General features: G+C 39.7%; 1 protein-coding gene across 3 annotated transcripts in view; it reads right to left on the bottom strand.

Annotated features, from left to right (window-relative positions):
* The window catches only part of SCARF2 (scavenger receptor class F member 2), a 171,003-nt gene that overhangs the window by 70,249 nt on the left and 81,858 nt on the right, over window positions 1–18,896 (bottom strand). For all 3 annotated transcript variants that reach the window (XM_075276277.1, XM_075276293.1, XM_075276285.1), the window contains exons 3-6: window positions 15,561–15,662; window positions 12,053–12,572; window positions 10,098–10,316; window positions 5,962–6,090 (exon numbers count right to left, since the gene is read on the bottom strand). In XM_075276277.1, coding sequence (XP_075132378.1) covers window positions 5,962–6,090; window positions 10,098–10,316; window positions 12,053–12,572; window positions 15,561–15,662 — 970 coding nt within the window. The remainder of the gene's footprint in view (window positions 1–5,961; window positions 6,091–10,097; window positions 10,317–12,052; window positions 12,573–15,560; window positions 15,663–18,896) is intronic.

Here is an 18,896-nt window from a genome sequence, read left to right as displayed (position 1 = left end):
ATGATGGCATCACACAGTTGCCGCAGATTTGTCGGCTGCACATCCATGATGTGAATCTCCCGTTCCACCACATCCCAAAGATGCTCTATTGGATTGAGATCTGGTGACTGTGGAGGCCATTGGTGTACAGTGAACTCATTGTCATGTTCAAGAAACCAGTCTGAGATGATTCCAGCTTTATGACATGGCGCATTATCCTGCTGAAAGTAGCCATCAGATGTTGGGTACATTGTGGTCATAAAGGGATGGACATGGTCAGCAACAATACTCAGGAAGGCTTTGGCGTTGCAACGATGCTCAATTGGTACCAAGGGGCCCAAAGAGTGCCAAGAAAATATCCCCCACACCATGACACCACCACCACCAGCCTGAACCGTTGATACAAGGCAGGATGGATCCATGCTTTCATGTTGTTGACGCCAAATTCTGACCCTACCATCCGAATGTCGCAGCAGAAATCGAGACTCATCAGACCAGGCAACGTTTTTCCAATCTTCAATTGTCCAATTTCGATGAGCTTGTGCAAATTGTAGCCTCAGTTTCCTGTTCTTAGCTGAAAGGAGTGGCACCCGGTGTGGTCTTCTGCTGCTGTAGCCCATCTGCCTCAAAGTTCGACGTACTGTGCGTTCAGAGATGCTCTTCTGGCTACCTTGGTTGTAACGGGTGGCTATTTGAGTCACTGTTGCCTTTCTATCAGCTCGAACCAGTCTGGCCATTCTCCTCTGACCTCTGGCATCAACAACGCATTTCCGCCCACAGAACTGCCGCTCACTGGATGTTTTTTCTTTTTCGGACCATTCTCTGTAAACCCTAGAGATGGTTGTGCGTGAAAATCCCAGTAGATCAGCAGTTTCTGAAATACTCAGACCAGCCCTTCTGGCACCAACAACCATGCCACGTTCAAAGGCACTCAAATCACCTTTCTTCCCCATACTGATGCTCGGTTTGAACTGCAGGAGATTGTCTTGACCATGTCTACATGCCTAAATGCACTGAGTTGCCGCCATGTGATTGGCTGATTAGAAATTAAGTGTTAACGAGCAGTTGGACAGGTGTACCTAATAAAGTAGCCGGTGAGTGTGTGTATATATATATATATATATATATATATATATATATATATATATATGGGATTGTGTAGAATTAGGTCTGTGGAGTAGGAGTTGTGACCAATTTTGGGTTGAATCAGTGAAGGGAAAAAAAGTTGATTCCGGTTTCAAAATAAAATAATTCATTATGTTTTAACATACAATTTTTTATATTATAAAATATTATAAAATACATTAAAGACATAGTTTGTTACATAATTACTTTCATAGGAAGTCAATCATTAGCTTATTAATGAATCGGGGGAGCCTTAGGCTGAGTACACACTGGGTAGTTACAACTGGATACCGGTGCAGTGCACACTCTACTCCGAGCTGGAACAAACGGCTCCAGGAAAAAAGACCTGACCGGCTCCCATTGATTTCAATGGGAGCCGTCTTTTTGGTCAGGATTTTGAAGCAAATACGCCCTCAAAATCCTAACCAAAGTAACCTCTTCTGGATTCAGCCTTATTGCTACTGACTAACCATGGCTATCACTCATTTATGAATGAGTCAGATTCAGGCTGTGGAAAAATAGATGAGTTGGTCTGCTGACTCTATAGCCATGATCAATTCATGGTATAGGTTTTTGGCCCTTTAAAGGGAGTCTATCAGCAGAAAGTTGGTATCAAACTAACGACAGTACCTTGCAGGGTTTATTCTACAGTTTCCAAAGATGCCTTTATTATTCTGTATTGCAGCCTCATTTTCATGAAAATCAATGTTTCATTTTAATGCAGATTAGCTCAAATGTCATTTTGGAGCATTTCTTCTCCAGCTGAGGCTCCACTCTTTGCTCTAGGTAATCGCCCCTCACTACCAACCATTGCTTATGCAACATCACCCACTTTGCCTGCCATTAGAGGTCGTTATTTGGAGTGGAGAGCAAAGTTCTGGCAAGCAAAGAGATGACCCTAAAGCCTCTTCAGCTAATTTGCATAAACATAAAATTAAAAATCAAATTTTCAAGAAAACGGAGCAGTTATACAAAATAAGAAATGCATCTTTGGAAAGTATAGAAGCCGACCTACAAGATACTATCGTTAGTTTGATACTGATTTTCCTGCTGACAGACTCCGTTTCAATTATTAATAAGGTAGAGTTCAATGTAGAAGATTTAATACATTTAATAACTCCATAATACAGGAAATTAGATTTTAATACTCATAAAAAAAGCAATTCTAATCTGCGAACAGTCAGTATTTTTCTGTCCTCTTAATATACAGCTGATCTAAATATAAAGGCACCAGTGTGATGCCATTTTTTGAATTTGGTTTTATTCTCAATGCATTTGGTATGTGGAGTTCTGCATACTATTTATTTCCACATACCTTTCATCTTTTCACATACTGAACAGCTATGCTATTGGAGTTTTTTTTTTTATTACAAAAAGGTAAATGTAAGCAATCCCCGCTGAGAAAATTTATAGAACTAATTTATAAGCTGTTCTTTAACCTAAAGGTTGTGCTAGGTAAATACTAAAGTAATCATAACCATATGTACGAGAAGATTATGGATTAAATGAAACTCTGTTTAAGTGGAGAAATCTGACAGAAACTGTTGCTTTACATGGAGGAGATCTGAAAAAAAATTGCCCCAAATCTGTCAGAACAGTTACCAAAGTGTTTCTTTACTAATGAACTTCCCGATTTTGATTCTATCATCTGAGTTATTAATAATCTCCATTTGCTCTTTGGAGGAGTTAGACAAACTAAATAAAATTGCACATATAAAGCAGCCTTTACAAAAAGAAAATGTTTTCATGGATATTTCTGGGTCAGGGGAAGTTGGTTGATGACCAACATTGTAAACGATAACGTTCCGAAGGAGTGAATAATGTATTTGGAGGCCACTGGTGAGCATTATACTGTGTGTGGGCCACTGGTGAACGTTATGTTGTGTGGGCTCCACTGAGGAGCATCATACTGTGTAGGAGCATTATAATGTGTATGAGGGCTACTGGGGAACATTATACTATGTGGGGGCCACTGGAGGGCATTTTATTGTGTGGGTTCCATCAGGAAGCATTATACTGTGTTGAAGGAACTACTGCACTTATGATGAAGTATGCTATATTACTGATATTATTTGTTATGATGCACCGAGGAAAATTTTTTCCCAGTGATATCCAAGTCTGAAAATGTTGGAAAACACTTCCCACACATCTAGTCATCTAGTTACCCCACCACCAGTCATGTACCTAATCACAAGGATGTGAAACAAGAATATATGCTGGGGGAAAGGGGGAAGCACAAAATTCTTGATGGCAACCCTAATAACCACTCAAGTTTTTAAGACTCTCTCATGATCTTTTTATTTTAGACTAAACATGGTGGTAAATCCATAATGGTACAAGCATTCATTTTGTGGAAGTCGTTATGTCTGGCGACTATTGAGCCCTTTATGGTTTACTATGTCTTGACCAGGTGTGCATTGTAATAACTTCTCCATATTCAGATATAATGAAACGTCCATATATACAACTCAGGGGGGCTGATGGATATTTATTGACCTGTCCTAATGAAAATGTTGCCGTGTTGGGCAGATTTGTACCCACCTTTCAATGTTTGTTTCTTGTAACACATGGATCATATTTTATGAGTTGTTGTACTTGAAATTACCATAACGCCTGTTTGATTCTTTAGTTATTCAACCCTTGACCTTATTTGGTAACATTCCCATATTGTACAATGAAAAATGTCACTGAATATCCTATCATATGTTTCTACTTAGAAAACCATGTCTTGTTTTCATCTGTTCTATATGACTAACTTTAATCTGCAAAACAGGCCTACATAACTCCCCTAGAAACTTGGAAAATACATCGAAATTGTTCAGACCTTCAGATTATCTCTGCACAAGTCATTTATATTTAAATTAAGTTCATTACATTTCCGCATATCATGTGCTGAACATGAATCTTTGCCTAATATCTTTTGGCATAGAAAAGAAGACTGTAAAATGTGTTGGAAATGCAAACAAACAACACAGCCGGTAGCTATTTATACCATTAAAGGGGTCTAGTGAAACAATGGTGTACAGGGCCAACTATATCTTGCCTGTTTCCTTTGTTTGGTGAGTGAGTGACTTCCTGGCAGTCTCTATGAGTCACTATCACCTGTCAAATTCAACAAACAATATTAACGTAAACCTTTTGGAGAAAAGGTGTCAAAACTAAATCAGAGCAAGACCAGCAGTGTCACCTTATGTCAGTCAGAGGCAAGCGTTTGTTTTGTAACATGTAATAATCCCTAACTCAAGCTCATTTGGCTAATGCATTGAGCTTAGTTGCATTTACTATATTACCATTCTCTCCTTCCTGCAAGAAAAATCCAATATTACACTGGATTTCTACAAATCTTCAGCTGCAAATTTTCTTATACATGGCAGCCAATTGGAAGAGGCAAAGCAGCAGTCTCAGCCACTTGTGGGTCCCTCCTGAGATCTAGGGGAAAGAGTTGTGTGACCCTTAGGTTGGTCTTACAAGAGGTTTTTGCAGTCCGCAAATTGCTGATCAACAACTTAAATTTCATTTCAAAATGTCATTCCGCACACGTCCGTGTCCATCGGCACGCGCCCATAGAGTTCTATAAAATATTCAGTGGTGTAAGAGGCCGCACTGAATACAATGTGTCCTCAAATGGTCCGCAATTGAGAACCCACAATTGCAGACCATTTGCGGACCAAACTTACTGTTGTGTAAGACTCCCTCCTTCCCTGCTCCTTGGGTTCACCTCTGCTTCAGCAGAGGTGGACATTGTTGCAGTCCCTGGAAGTATTTGTTTGGGTGAGAGCCCATGAGGAAACTAGAGTAGGTAACCTCCCTGTTCCAGCAGGAGGCAGTTGTAGCCTCAGGCGTCTTGGTGTCTTTTGTTCTGGAGGTTTGTGGAAGTTGGGAGCCTATTCTCTTTTGAGATGGGCTTTGTGATAGACACCTCCTATCAGGTTTTTTTTTTTTTTTTGTGGCACTCCCATGTTTAGCTATTCAATAAAAGCGGCCTGAGCCACTAGCGAGCAGGACTGTGAAAATGAAAGACCAAACTACCCAATCTGACGACTCTATTTTTCCATAGCCCGACTCCTGCTCCAACTCTTACATAAATAGTGGACAGCCAGGTCGGACAGAATCAGTAAAGCTTTTCTACTTACTAAAAATTATTTAGTGATTCTTACCTTCAAAGTAAATATGCCACAAATCTGCATTTAATCAATTATCCCATATCAATAATTGTTTAATATAATCACAAATAACTGATCACTTCAGTCTGAGGCTGGAGTTGGAGTCAGTAACTTTTTTTTTTACACTCCACCCAAAACTTTTCCCAATGCCGACTCCATCTCTGACTCTATGATTCCAATTCAACAGCCTTGGACGTGAGGCAAGCGGTGTAATTCAGACTAGCCCAGAAATTCTATACAGGCTAACAAATATTAGATGTAAAAACAGAGGAACTTTTTTTCTCCGGAAAAAATTAACTTTTAAAAGAGCTGCCATAGTAAAAATTAGTAATTTATGAAAACATAAAATGAAGTAAAAGTAAAACTAAAGGCAACATGTTTCAGCAGTGTACAGCTGCCTTTTTCAAGCCTATAACCTAGATTTTGTTTTTAGTATATGGACAAAACACTGACTCACAGACTTGCATGGCCGAGAGGAGTAGAGGAAACCTTACTTATGCAATGATTTTTTTTTTATCACGATCTTTTGGGTCTGTGAAAAAAACTATGAACAGCTCTATTCAATAAAATGGATATGTGTGATGTCCATTTTTTTGCAGACCTAACTCGCACAGAAAAATTGTTCCTGTGAAAAGCCCCTTAAAGTGATGCCTCTTCAACAGATGTGAAAAAGAAGGAGAGCACTGACACTTACTATGGTCCATGAGAGCCTGCACTACAAAGACACTTCCCCGTCTCAAAATGGCACTCTCCATTAACACAGTCAGTGCAGACAAAAGCACAGTTCTCTCCGTACGTACCATTGCGGCATTTTGTTTCACACCTGGAAAAAAAAATATTATACATTTTTATTCATTATTTTATATACATGTACGGGAATCAAATCCAAATGTAATAATGCATCAGTATACTTTTAGTTACATAGCGTGGCCTATTGAAATGAGTTTTACTGGGTCAATGTGTCAATCCATAATCCTAAAGGCTTTCTGGCCATATGTCCTAGTCTGTATAATCAGTAAAACGTACCAATTTATACTAAGCTATTATCTCCTGCCCTTTGTGCACTTACTCTGTATGGCAGTAAGTAGGCGCTGGGATAGATTTGAGCCTCAATTTATGGCAGTTTCTAATATAGATCATAGTAAACTTGGGCTTTGGGATGCCACACCCCTCTTGCTAAGCACTGCCCCAACAAGTCCATTTCTTGTTAAAGTGGCATGGTGGTGCAAATGTCACAAATTGTGGTATAAAAGCGGTACAAAAAAGGTCCCATAGTACCACTTATGATGGTACATTCAAAAGACTTACTGATAGGGAATTTAGATTGTGTTCCCTACTTGGGACAGTGTTAACAATATTTCTGTAAAGTGCTGCAGAATATGATGGCGCTATATAAGTAAGCAAAAAAAAAAAAAAAAAGAAAATGCAATGCCTCTTGAAAAAGCCACAGCAAAATACACCTTGGGACGCCAGAGCTTAGTGTTAATTTTGGGCGAGTCAACTCTGTTCATTTCTGGTGTTATTTTTCATGTTAGTTGTACTATAGTATGTTGGCACAGTAGTGCAGTATTATGGCTAAGTTACCTTACTTCTGTTCCATTACATGTACTATGGTGATTTAGTATCCAGCTATTGGTACTTATGAGTAAGTTGTAATAGGGCTTATGTGGATCCATCCATTAATTATGCGTTTTTAATGTGTTTTTAAATGTGTGTTTAATAAAGATTTAGAATGTTAAAAAACATTAAGCTCAAAATATTTTTATAGCAGGATTGGGAAATTAGTTTATCTATAATATTAGATGAAATTCATTTACTACAATGAAGAAGGAATTTATCTGTAAATCAGATGACCATGTTACAACCACTTTCATAAATAGCCTTTACTGTAGCCATCTTAAGTTACTGCTTGCCTTTTAAATGATCACTAACTTTTCAGGCAACTTAGTCTCTTTTAATAGAGCCTGTGAACCTGGACCAAAATGTAATGCACTTTATTTAATTTAAAAATATGGTGGCTTTCTGCCAGAAAAACTTCTCTACAGTTCCTGTTACTAGATGCCTCCCTTCTATCTAATTTCACTCCTTTGTTACCAGGGAAGTCTGTCCATTGATACTTTAGATAAAGAAGACATCTGGAGGGGAAGGGTCTGTTTTATCTCCTCACAGCGTGTCTGCAAACTGTTATTCTGTGCAAATGACTGCATATCTCACAACTTACAATGTAGAAAAGTCTTCTTCATACTTGTAACTACTTTTGGCTGCTTGTGTGATCACAGCTGAGATATTATTCACAGACAACAAGCAGCTTTAGTGACTGTTCTTATAGTTCTTATTTTTTTGTGTGTTTTATTTGCTTGACTACATGTATTTGGACCGTACTTACAGTCTAGGGTTCCTGGATTTTTTACGTTATGGTCACTTGGGCTTGTCTCAGCTATTTATTTACTTTGTATAATTATTCCTCGAACAATTGCTGAACAGTATCAGTAACGACAGTAATGGATAGGGAAGGGGGGCAAACTGCTCCTTACTATACATGCTCATAGCCTGAGAGTCAAAGGTAATATGGATTTCTGCCATAATGTGATTATTAGCAGCAGAAAAACGGTTTATATAAAGGTTTATACAGATTACCCAGCAAGACCCTGCACATATTTCAACTTTTCATGAAAACTCAGGTACCCTTTAAAGGGATTCTACCATTAAAACCTCTTTTCTTGTGGATAAGACATCGGAATAGCCTTTAGAAAGGCTATTCGTATCTTACCTTTAGATGTGATCTCCGCCGCGCCGTTCCTTAGCCAACTGCGCAGGCGTTGGAGATGACGCAGGAGGAAGACGACAGAGAAGGGGAGGATCCAGCCGAAGATAGAGGTGTCGCAGGATCGTGTTCTCGAGCTGCAATGGGGACGCCCCCATCACATTTTCAGCGCTGGGGCCCGCCCCCATCACTGTGAGAGAACTAATTTGCATACCGGTAAAAACCAGTATTTCTAAGAAACGGCGCGGCAGAGATCACATCTAAAGGTAAGAGATGAATAGCCTTTCTAAAGGCTATTCCGACGTCTTATCCACAAAAAAAGAGGTTTTAATGATAGAATCCCTTTAAAGGGGCTCTATCAGCAAAATCATGCTGATAGAGCCCCACATATGCGTGAATAGCCTTTAAAAAGGCCATTTAGGCACCGCTAAAGTTATATTAAACTACCCCCCCAGTTTTAAAATAAAACCCTAAAAAAGAATGTGATCTACTTACGGATCGTGCACGCTGGGCGGGCATTCAGGGTGCGCCGTCTTCTTCATCCACGCCTCCTCTTCCTCCAATATCCTCGGGTCCCATCCTCCTCTGGCGCTCGCGAACTGACATTGATATAAAAAAATGGCCTGGGCGCCTGCGCAGTAGCCGTAGTAGAAGCCGCATGCTACTGCGCATGCGCCCAGGCCATTTTTTTATATCAATGTCAGTTCGAGAGCGCCGGAGGAGGACAGGACCCGAAGACATCGGAGGAAGAGGAGGCGTCGATGAAGAAGACGGCGCACCCTGAATGCCCGCCCAGCGTGCACGATCCATAAGTAGATCACATTCTTTTTTAGGGTATTATTTTAAAACTGGGGCGTAGTTTAATATAACTTTAGCGGTGCCTGAATAGCCTTTTAAAGGCTATTCACGCATATGTGGGGCTCTATCAGCATGATTTTGCTGATAGAGCCCCTTTAAGTTTTATCTTTGGAAAGTGTACTAAGTTATTAAATGGACCGACGTCAGGTGATTTATCTAGGCAACTATTCAAAAGGTCTTGGGTTACTTCGCCCTATGGTTTGGGTCATTGTCCATCTACACTATGAAGCAGTATACAACTTGGTTTAGTACATTTGGCTGAACGTGTGCACACAATATAGCCATATGCAATGCAGAATTCTACCTGCGGCTTTTGTCAGGTCAACAGTTATACATGCCCATGCTGTAACGTTACATCCAACATGCTTGGCATGTGTGGTGACATGGCTTGGTTTATAAGCAGTTCTTTCTATCTCCAACCATTCTAGTTGATCTTTGTCTAATGTGTCCATATGAACTGAACGGGGTTTGTTTGTTTTTTCTAATCTGGTTCCTTCCTATTTTGAGGCTTATTAATGATTTACATCTTCAAACCCTCTGGTTTTGACTTTGACGCAGATGCATTTACCCCTGGAGGAAGTACTTGATCTGGCCAACTGTTTATGAGGGCTCTTCACCAAGGAAACAATTCTTCTCTCGTCCACCAGAGTTGTTTTCCACTTAATGTTGGATTGTTACACTGGCCAACAGTGAAATATCACCTCCAGACATTTTGTGTGATTCTCTGGAATGAGTTGAAGAGCCGTCTGTCCAATTACTTTGGAGCCTCTAAAGGGGGTCTCTGTAAGACAATGATTGTATTTCCTTGCATACAGAGCTTATAGTTACTAATTTATTTCAACTTTTGTAAGCAGCTGTAGAAAGGTAAAATATCCACCATTTGGACCACATCCAAATAGAGCAGGACTTGACACACTTTCTCTCTCTATAGTATACAGAGAAGGTGTTTTGAAATAGGCAATTTTACTTCTTTCTGTACTTCTTAAGCATATCATTTTGCACAAGTCTTAAGAATGCTAGCCAGATGTGTAAAACCACAATTCTCATAGAGCCTTTGATGAATGGTCTTCATGACATTTCTCATACCTTCTATAGTCTAGTTTTCATCTCATTTAACCTAATTTGTCTTTAAACACCTTCTCTGGCTTTCTGGTCTATCATATCTTTGTCACTGCTAAGTTAGGTAAAATCTATACGTCTCTCCTTACCGATCACCCATCCAGCCAGCATTGCAATGTGAACATTTCCCAGTAAGGTGGTTGCAGGTGTGTCCATCTTTACAAGCAGGACATATTTTGGAGCATTCGTGACCATAGAAACCATGGGAGCAAACTTGATCACACCTTGTCCCATTCCAGCCCGGTTCACATGAAACACACTTGCCATCAGGAGTTGCACATGGATGTTGTTCCTTACACTGACCACACCTAGAAGAAGGAAAAAATTAGATTCATTCAAGTTGCAAAGATCATCTTTAGAATCACTTATAATACAGAATCTATGACAAAGAACACAAAAGTATTAGGGCTTAAAGGGGGCTACCAGCAGCAAATGACAGCAAATTGAAGAGACCGGAACTCTTGGAATTATTCTGTGCACAACATCACAGGTATCCATGTGGCGTTGTTCAGTGAAAGTGCCTTGTTATTGTGTTTAGTCAGTGTCCCTGTTGTTAGACACCCAAAGATCAGCAAGTGGCTGCAATTTCTATCTATATGCCATTATTTGTTAGCACAAAAATACCCAAATACCACTTTAACCATTATTTTACTGAATAAAATTCACTAGTTGTTGTAAAAATACAATCCTGACAATTTTTATATGTATATGTCTGTAGGAAAGCTTGGTAATATATACATGGCCTAACAGACCCAATACAAGTCAATGGGGGTTATTCATCAATTGCGCCTCTTTTCAACAAAATTTTGCGCAGTTGCGCCTTTTGTGAGCCCTTTTAGTTTCTGGCGTGATTCACTAATTGGGCACAAGCAGTTGATAAATTCCATGCACATGTCCTTTTCATGTGTCTTGTGCCTTTTATAAGGTGCAGACACAGAACAGAAATGTATTTAAAGCAGCAGAAACAAGTGAATTCTCTGGATCTGCAAAGGCGGCTTCAAATCCATTCAGCTTGTCCAATGAAGAAGAGAGCTTCTCCTCTGATTTTTCTGTCTTTGAGCAAACTTTGGCCACCAAATCCAAAATGAAAAAGAAATTTGTGTAAAAAATTTCATTGAAGTCAATGGGAGTGTTATTTTAACATGTGTATTCTATACACGTGTATTATGCTAAAATGTGCTCGCGTTAACTCCGTGTGCACGGGCCCTAAGTTTGCAATGTAATTTAGTATTGGACACAAGTAATTGAATATGATTTAATAAGAGAAGAAAAATCGCAGAGAAAAATGTAATGAAAAATGCTGTGGAAGAAAACATTTATAGCTGTGTTCTTCAAGGTGGGGCCTTAGGAAGCCAAAAAGGGCTGCTGTGGAAGCACAAGCAGATCCAAAACATTATGTAAAATACATCTAAAACAATTTAAGCTAAAAATAATATTATACAATAATAATAAATGACAAATAATAACCATATAAAGGCAGGTTCACATCTGTGCCCGTTCTCTGCTTTGTGGGTTTTCGTCTTCTGCCGGCAGGAGACGGAAACCCGGCAGTCAATGTCCACCCATGAGCGTCTTCTGGTCTCCGTGGCGAAACCGTTTTTTTTTTTTTTTTTAAACCGGACACAAAGTCCTGCGTGTCTGACTTTGTGTCCGGTTAATAAAAAATGGTTTCGCTGTGGAGACCAGAAGACGTTCACGGGCGGACACTTTGCAAACCCATTCAAATGAATGGGTTTGAAAACTGTCGGTTTCTGTCTCCTGTCCAGTTTCTCGGGCAGAAGACTGAAACCTGAGAGCGGAGACCAGACACAGATGTGAACCCGCCCTCAATCACAATTACGCTTATCAGCTAAAGTTTATAAAGAACAATGTGCTGAATTTAGAGCACTGTCAGCTTTCTAGCAGTATATAAAACCGCAGGTGCCCGAGGACATGAAAGGTCCTGTTTAAGTATTGTTTTGCATATAACCAATTGAGTAAAAATATCATGTTATTTCTCTGTTCATCTTTTACAAAAGTAATTCAAATTTTAATGTCTCCTTACCGCCTCCTACAGCCTTGACCATACAGTCCAGCTGGACAGGGCTCCCGACAATATTTGCCCCTATAACCAGGCTCACAAGTGCAAGTTCCATCCAACTGATTACATTTCCCTTTGAAACACTGGCATATTCGTTCACATCGTGAGCCCCATAGGCGTTCTCTGCACAAGCAGCGTCCAGTCAATTGATCGCATGGCGAGTTGTTACATGAACACTGGTTGTTACAGCTCCGAGCCCACCATCCTTGGTGGCAAATGCATCTCCCGGTGGCTTGATCACACACAGAGTTTGCACTGCAGTAACAGGCAGTCGCACACTGAGGTCCCCACCAGTTTGCTTCACAAGTACATTTTCCAGTCTCTTGGTCACACTTGCCATGTTTACAGAGACAGGCATTCTCACAGTTGGGTCCCCATCGGTTTGGATTGCATGTACATTGGCCGCTTATGTCATCACATTGTCCATGAGGATGACAGGCACATTTTTCTTTACAGTCTGGACCCCAGAACTGTCTTGGACACTCTAATATATAAAAGATTAATAAAACATATTATCCATTCTTATAAATAGCCAACATACATTTTGTTAAACAAATGTAATCCAATACATATAATAAATACATATATAGAAAAAGCTTAATAACCCTACAAATTGTACAGCGCTGCGGAATATGTTGGCGCTATATACATAAAATGTATTATTATTATTATTATTATTATTATTACTGCAATTTTTCTATGGAATACTAATAGATATGATGCTTTTAACATGTCATCAAGTTGACATATGTTGACCTCTTAAGACAGACTGTTTTTTCTGTTCCATATTTCTTTTTGAAGAAAGGATTTTTTGGGGTAACACTGAAATCTTTTTAAAACACTGTACAGGGCAATCCATGATGTACAGCTGATTGTAAAATGTCTGAAAACTTCTCATCTTTCCACTGCTCTCGGCAATGCAATCTCTGGCTAGTTTACAGCAACTGATTAAGTGCTATCAATTTACTGCAATTTTATAGCATATTATTTACTTTGTGAAAAGATGAAGCATGAAAGTACATCACTCAAAATCATGAAATTGTAACTTTCGCAATATAAGGTACATTCAATACTCATTTGAGACATTTCTAACTTTATTTTTCTTTCTTCTTGTTGAGTATACAATAATACTTGTTTTTTATATGGCTATCCACATACTAGGGCAATCATAATAGGCTTACACTTCTTGTTTTTGTAGTTCACGTGTATAAATTATATATGACTATATTCATATTTGCGTCAGAGGCCCTTGAGAAAAGTCCAAATCCAACATCACAGACAAAAATATTCTACAAACAACTTTTTTGGCCAATAAAATGAAGAAAACAGATACCCAATGGAACCTATTATAGCCAATGGCGTCCCTTTTTATGTGTTGATGTCCATCACTAGATGGAACTCTCTTAACGTTTAGTTCATTTGCTGCATTCCTATGATGGAGCAGAAGAACAAACTAAACACATATGTTAACCCAGCTTATCCTCTATAGGTGACAAGGAGAATCATCTCACTATCATAATATGATGGGTTATTTAATAACAGCTCCGTTGTATGGACCAAAGCCTAGTTAATGAGGGACATCCATACTATACACACAGATAAGGCTCTGTATATACTTCCCCATCACTTTCTGGTCTCTGGGGAAAGGGGCTGTACGCCAACACTTCATGTAATATTCTCTATCAAATAATTCCAATTCATTTCAGCTGCCATAAAGCACACACTGTGTCCAAACAATACAAGAAGTAGGAGTGTGTCTCCAATATGACTGCCCTAAACAGTGGCGTAACTAGGAATGGCGGGGACCCGTGGTGAACTTTTGACATGGGCCTCCCCCCCGACCGACACTGACGCGAAGACCTCGACCGACCCCCTCCTACGTATTCCTGCGCATTCTATTTTCCCCAATAGTGGCTCCTGCACACAGTATTATCCCCAATAGTGGCCCCTGCACACAGTATTAGCCCCCATAGTGGCCCCTGCACACAGTATTATGTCCACTGTGGACACCCATAAACAATTATTATACTCTGGGATCTTTTCAGACCCCAGAGTATAATAATTGGAGACCCGGAGGAATAAAAATATAAAAAAACTACTGTTTCTTAACTGTACCCAGCTCCTACGCTGTCTTCTCCGCTGTCGGCCTTCTTCAATGACGTCAGATGTCACATGACCCGGGACGCAGGCCGGGTTCATGTGACGTCAAAAAGGACGTCAGGAAGGAGGCCTGGCAGGATCGTGGAGAGGTAATTAACAGTGTTTTTTATGTTTCTTACCTCTCCCGGTCCGCTGATCATTATACATTATACTCGGGGGTCTGCAAAGACCCCCGAGTATAATGATAGCAGCGGTAGCGGCTGTCATCGGGCCCCTAATGTCCCGGGCTCTGTAGCAGCTGCCTCTGCTGCTATGGCGGTAGTTACACCACTGGCCCTAAAGTAAGCTGAAACAGTTAGCATAAAAAACAACCTAAGGGTGAGTTCACATTACTGTCATTTAATGTCTGTTGCTCTCATCTGTCACAGAATGGGAAAAATGGACAGTAAATAATAGATGCAGAGAAAGCGCTGTCTGTCTGGTGTCCATCTGCATTGACACCCATGTAAAAAAAAAAAGATGGACTGCAGGACTTTTTTTGTCCATTACAAAAGTAAAAAAGCATGACAGAAAAAAGTGTCCATTAAGTTTTTTACATTATATTCAATGAGAACAGACAAAGACAGAGGAGGCCCCATCTGTGGTAGTTACTCTACTACTGCCAATGTCCATTGCTCTCATCCTATGATGAATAAGAGCAATGGATTGCAATAACGGTAGTGTGAACATACCCTGTTTTTCATATTTACAGAATATTAAGGGAAGCCATCAGCTCTTTTCTACCCCCAAGATCACCATCAGTTCTCCTCATGTCTTGTTCCCCAGTGTCTTTATAACACCAGTCAGCTGCTGCCATCTGTAAAAAATAACTTTTATACTGTATGTAAACTATGTGCCTCAAGTCAAGGGGGCGGAGAGCTAACGGGAGAAATGATGTTCTCCCCCCCCCCCCCACACACACACACAACCCCTTCCATTGTAACTAATGGCCCTCATCCCTGCTACCATCACTGCAATAGTCAGCCACTAGCGTTGTTACCTCTCCACCCCCTTGACTTTAAGGTCCTAATTTGCATGCAGAATATTTTTCTGTAGATGGTGACGGAAGACTGAAGTTAGAAAGACACAGTGGTTCAATACATGAGATTGAAGGCGTGAGATACTTAGTAATGGTGATTTGGGGGGTGAAAAGGAACTTACATATTCCCTTTAGTAAAACTGCAATTAAATATGAGACATTCCTTAAACCTGGTCATACAGAATGTGATTTTGGAACTATGTAAACTCAGTATTGTATCATTATAATACATAGAATTGTCATTGATAAAAAGTCATTATGATGCAATTACATAAATGAACAAATAATCCTTACTTGTTTCACAATTGGCACCAAAGTAGCCATGACGACAGCGACATTCATTTGGCCGGACACAGACTTCATTTTCGTTACAGGTAAAATTGCCTTCACATATTGCTAGGAAACAATTAACATGACAATGGCATTATTGGAGAGTTACCAAATAGAATAAATACAAGACATAATTCCATCACATATCAAGAGAGAACATTGTGTCACACAAGGACAACTGACATCTTTCTCAATAGTGATTTTTATTTTTCAACAAATCAAAACAAATTATATGTTGAACTAGATAGAATTGTAACTCCTTAAGGGGCGTTCACACTACCATTGCGAATGTCCGTTGCTGTCTTGCTGCATGCATGATTTTATCTTCTGTTAGAAAGGAAACAAACATGAAGAAGATAGTTTCCGTCGTGTTATTTACATCAGTATCAATGGGAACGTTCATTGCTGTCATTCTATGACGGGAGACAGCGATGGACGTTAGTAACGGTAGTGTGAACTCCCCCTCACAGATTCACTATACAGTCTAAATCCTTATTCACACAACAGGATTTGCTGGCCATGGGCTAACCATTTATTAACGGCCAACACATGTCCCATAGAAAATAATGGATGCATTCACATAACCAATGCATTATATGATAAAATATTCCATTCCCAAAATAAAGTTTCATATTTTATTAGTTCACAAATAATTTTTGGCTATAGATTTGTAACATTAACCTACTGTGTGTAGGCCCATTTTTATGTAATGAACACATTCAGACCTCCGTTATTTTTTCTAAACCGTTATGTCTATTAAAGTCTATGAGTCTGTGAACATCATGGACAGCACATGTGCACTGTCTGCTTCTCACAGATTTTGTATGAAATTATACAAAAAAATTGTTATTCATGGACCTGAATAGTGGATCATCCACAGATAAGACATCATCTGCAGTATAGCACAGTGGGGTGTTGTTCATGAATATTACAGACCTAACATATTGGCAGACATGTGAATGAGGCCTAACTGCATTCTGCTGAATTTCAGCTGTGAATATAGGACTATGTATCTTGCAACTTGTAAAAAGAGGAGCCAAGTATTTTATATTGAGACATATAAGACGGTTATATATGTATATATATACACACAGTCGCCATACAGTCCTATGAAAAAGTTTGGGCACCCCTATTAATCTTAATCTTTTTTAGTTCTAAATATTTTGGTGTTTATAACAGCCATTTCAGTTTGATATATCTAATAACTGATGGACACAGTAATATTTCAGGATTGAAATGAGGTTTATTGTACTAACAGAAAATGTGCAATATGCATTAAACCAAAATTTGACCGATGCAAAAGTATGGGCACCTCAACAGAAAAGTGACATTAATATTTAGTAGATCCTCCTTTTGCAAAGATAACAGCCTCTAGTCGCTTCCTGTAGCTTTTAATCAGTTCCTGGATCCTGGATAAAGGTATTTTGGACAAACAATTCAAGTTCAGTTAAGTTAGATGGTCGCCGAGCATGGACAGCCCGCTTCAAATCATCCCACAGATGTTCAATGATATTCAGGTCTGGGGACTGGGATGGCCATTCCAGAACATTGTAATTGTTCCTCTGCATGAATGCCTGAGGATTTGGTGCGGTGTTTTGGATCATTGTCTTGCTGAAATATCCATCCCCGGCGTAACTTCAACTTCGTCACTGATTCTTGAACATTATTCTCAAGAATCTGCTGATACTGAGTGGAATCCATGCGACTCTCAACTTTAACAAGATTCCCGATGCCGGCATTGGCCACACAGCCCCAAAGCATGATGGAACCTCCACCAAATTTTACAGTGGGTAGCATGTGTTTTTCTTGGAATGCTGTTTCTTTTTGGACGCCATGCATAACGCCTTTTTTTATAACCAAACAACTCAATTTTTGTTTCCAAAATGAAGCTGCCTTGTCCAAATGTGCTTTTTCATACCTCAGGCAACTCTATTTGTGGCGTACGTGCAGAAACGGCTTCTTTCTCATCACTCTCCCATACAGCTTCTATTTGTGCAAAGTGCGCTGTATAGTTGACTGATGCACAGTGACACCATCTGCAGCAAGATGATGCTGCAGCTCTTTGGAGGTGGTCTGTGGATTGTCCTTGACTGTTCTCCCCATTCTTCTTCTCTGCCTTTCTGATATTTTTCTTGGCCTGCCACTTCTGGGCTTAACAAGAACTGTCCCTGTGGTCTTCCATTTCCTTACTATGTTCCTCACAGTGGAAACTGACAGGTTAAATCTCTGAGACAACTTTTTGTATCCTTCCCCTGAACAACTATGTTGAACAATCTTTGTTTTCAGATCATTTGAGAGTTGTTTTGAGTAGCCCATGATGCCACTCTTCAGAGGAGATTCAAATAGGAGATCAACTTGCAATTGGCCACCTTAAATACCTTTTCTTATGATTGGATACATCTGGCTATGAAGTTCAAAGCTCACTGAGGTTACAAAACCAATTTTGTGCTTCAGTAAGTCAGTAAAAAGTAGTTAGGGGAATTCAAATCAATAAAATGATAAGGGTGCCCATACTTTTGCACCGGTCAAATTTTGGTTTAATGCATATTGCACATTTTCTGTTAGTACAATAAACCTCATTTCAATCCTGAAATATTACTGTGTCCATCAGTTATTAGATATATCAAACTGAAATGGCTGTTGCAAACACCAAAATATTTAGAACAAAAAATGATTAAGATTAATAGGGGTGCCCAAACTTTTTAATAGGACTGTGTGTATATATATATATATATATATATATATATATATACACATACATACATGGCCAAAATTGTTGGTACCCCTCGTTTCATAAAAGAAAACCCACAATGGTCACAGAAATAACTTGAATCTAACAAAAGTAATAATGACCAAACTACATGTTGACAAGCCACAAAGCTTCTGGGAGAATATCCTATGGAGAGATGAAACAAAAAAATCGAACATTTTGGCAAGGCACATCAGCTCTATGTTCACAGATGGAAAAATGAAGCATATCTTGAAAAGAACACTGTCCCTACTGTGAAACATGGAGGAGGCTTTGTTATGTTCTGGGGCTGCTTTGCTGTATCTGGCACAGGGTGTCTTGAATCTGTGCAGGGTACAATGAAATCTCAAGACTATCAAGGGATTCTAGAGAGAATTGTGCTGCCCAGTGTCAGAAAGCTTGGCCTCAGTCACAGGTCATGGGTCTTACACAGGGGTGAACCTTCCCCTTTCGCCGCCCGAGGCGAACTACAGAAAGCGTGGCTGAACGAAGGGGGCGTGGCTGAGCAAAGGGGTGGGGCTTAGCGCCGTTCGCAGGCAGAGAGCAGGCAC

The sequence above is a fragment of the Leptodactylus fuscus genome, chromosome 1 (genome assembly GCF_031893055.1).
Source record: "Leptodactylus fuscus isolate aLepFus1 chromosome 1, aLepFus1.hap2, whole genome shotgun sequence".
In the NCBI taxonomy this organism is placed as follows: domain Eukaryota; kingdom Metazoa; phylum Chordata; class Amphibia; order Anura; family Leptodactylidae; genus Leptodactylus; species Leptodactylus fuscus.
Note: the sequence above shows the minus strand (reverse complement) of the source record. Positions and strands in the feature narration are given on the sequence as shown.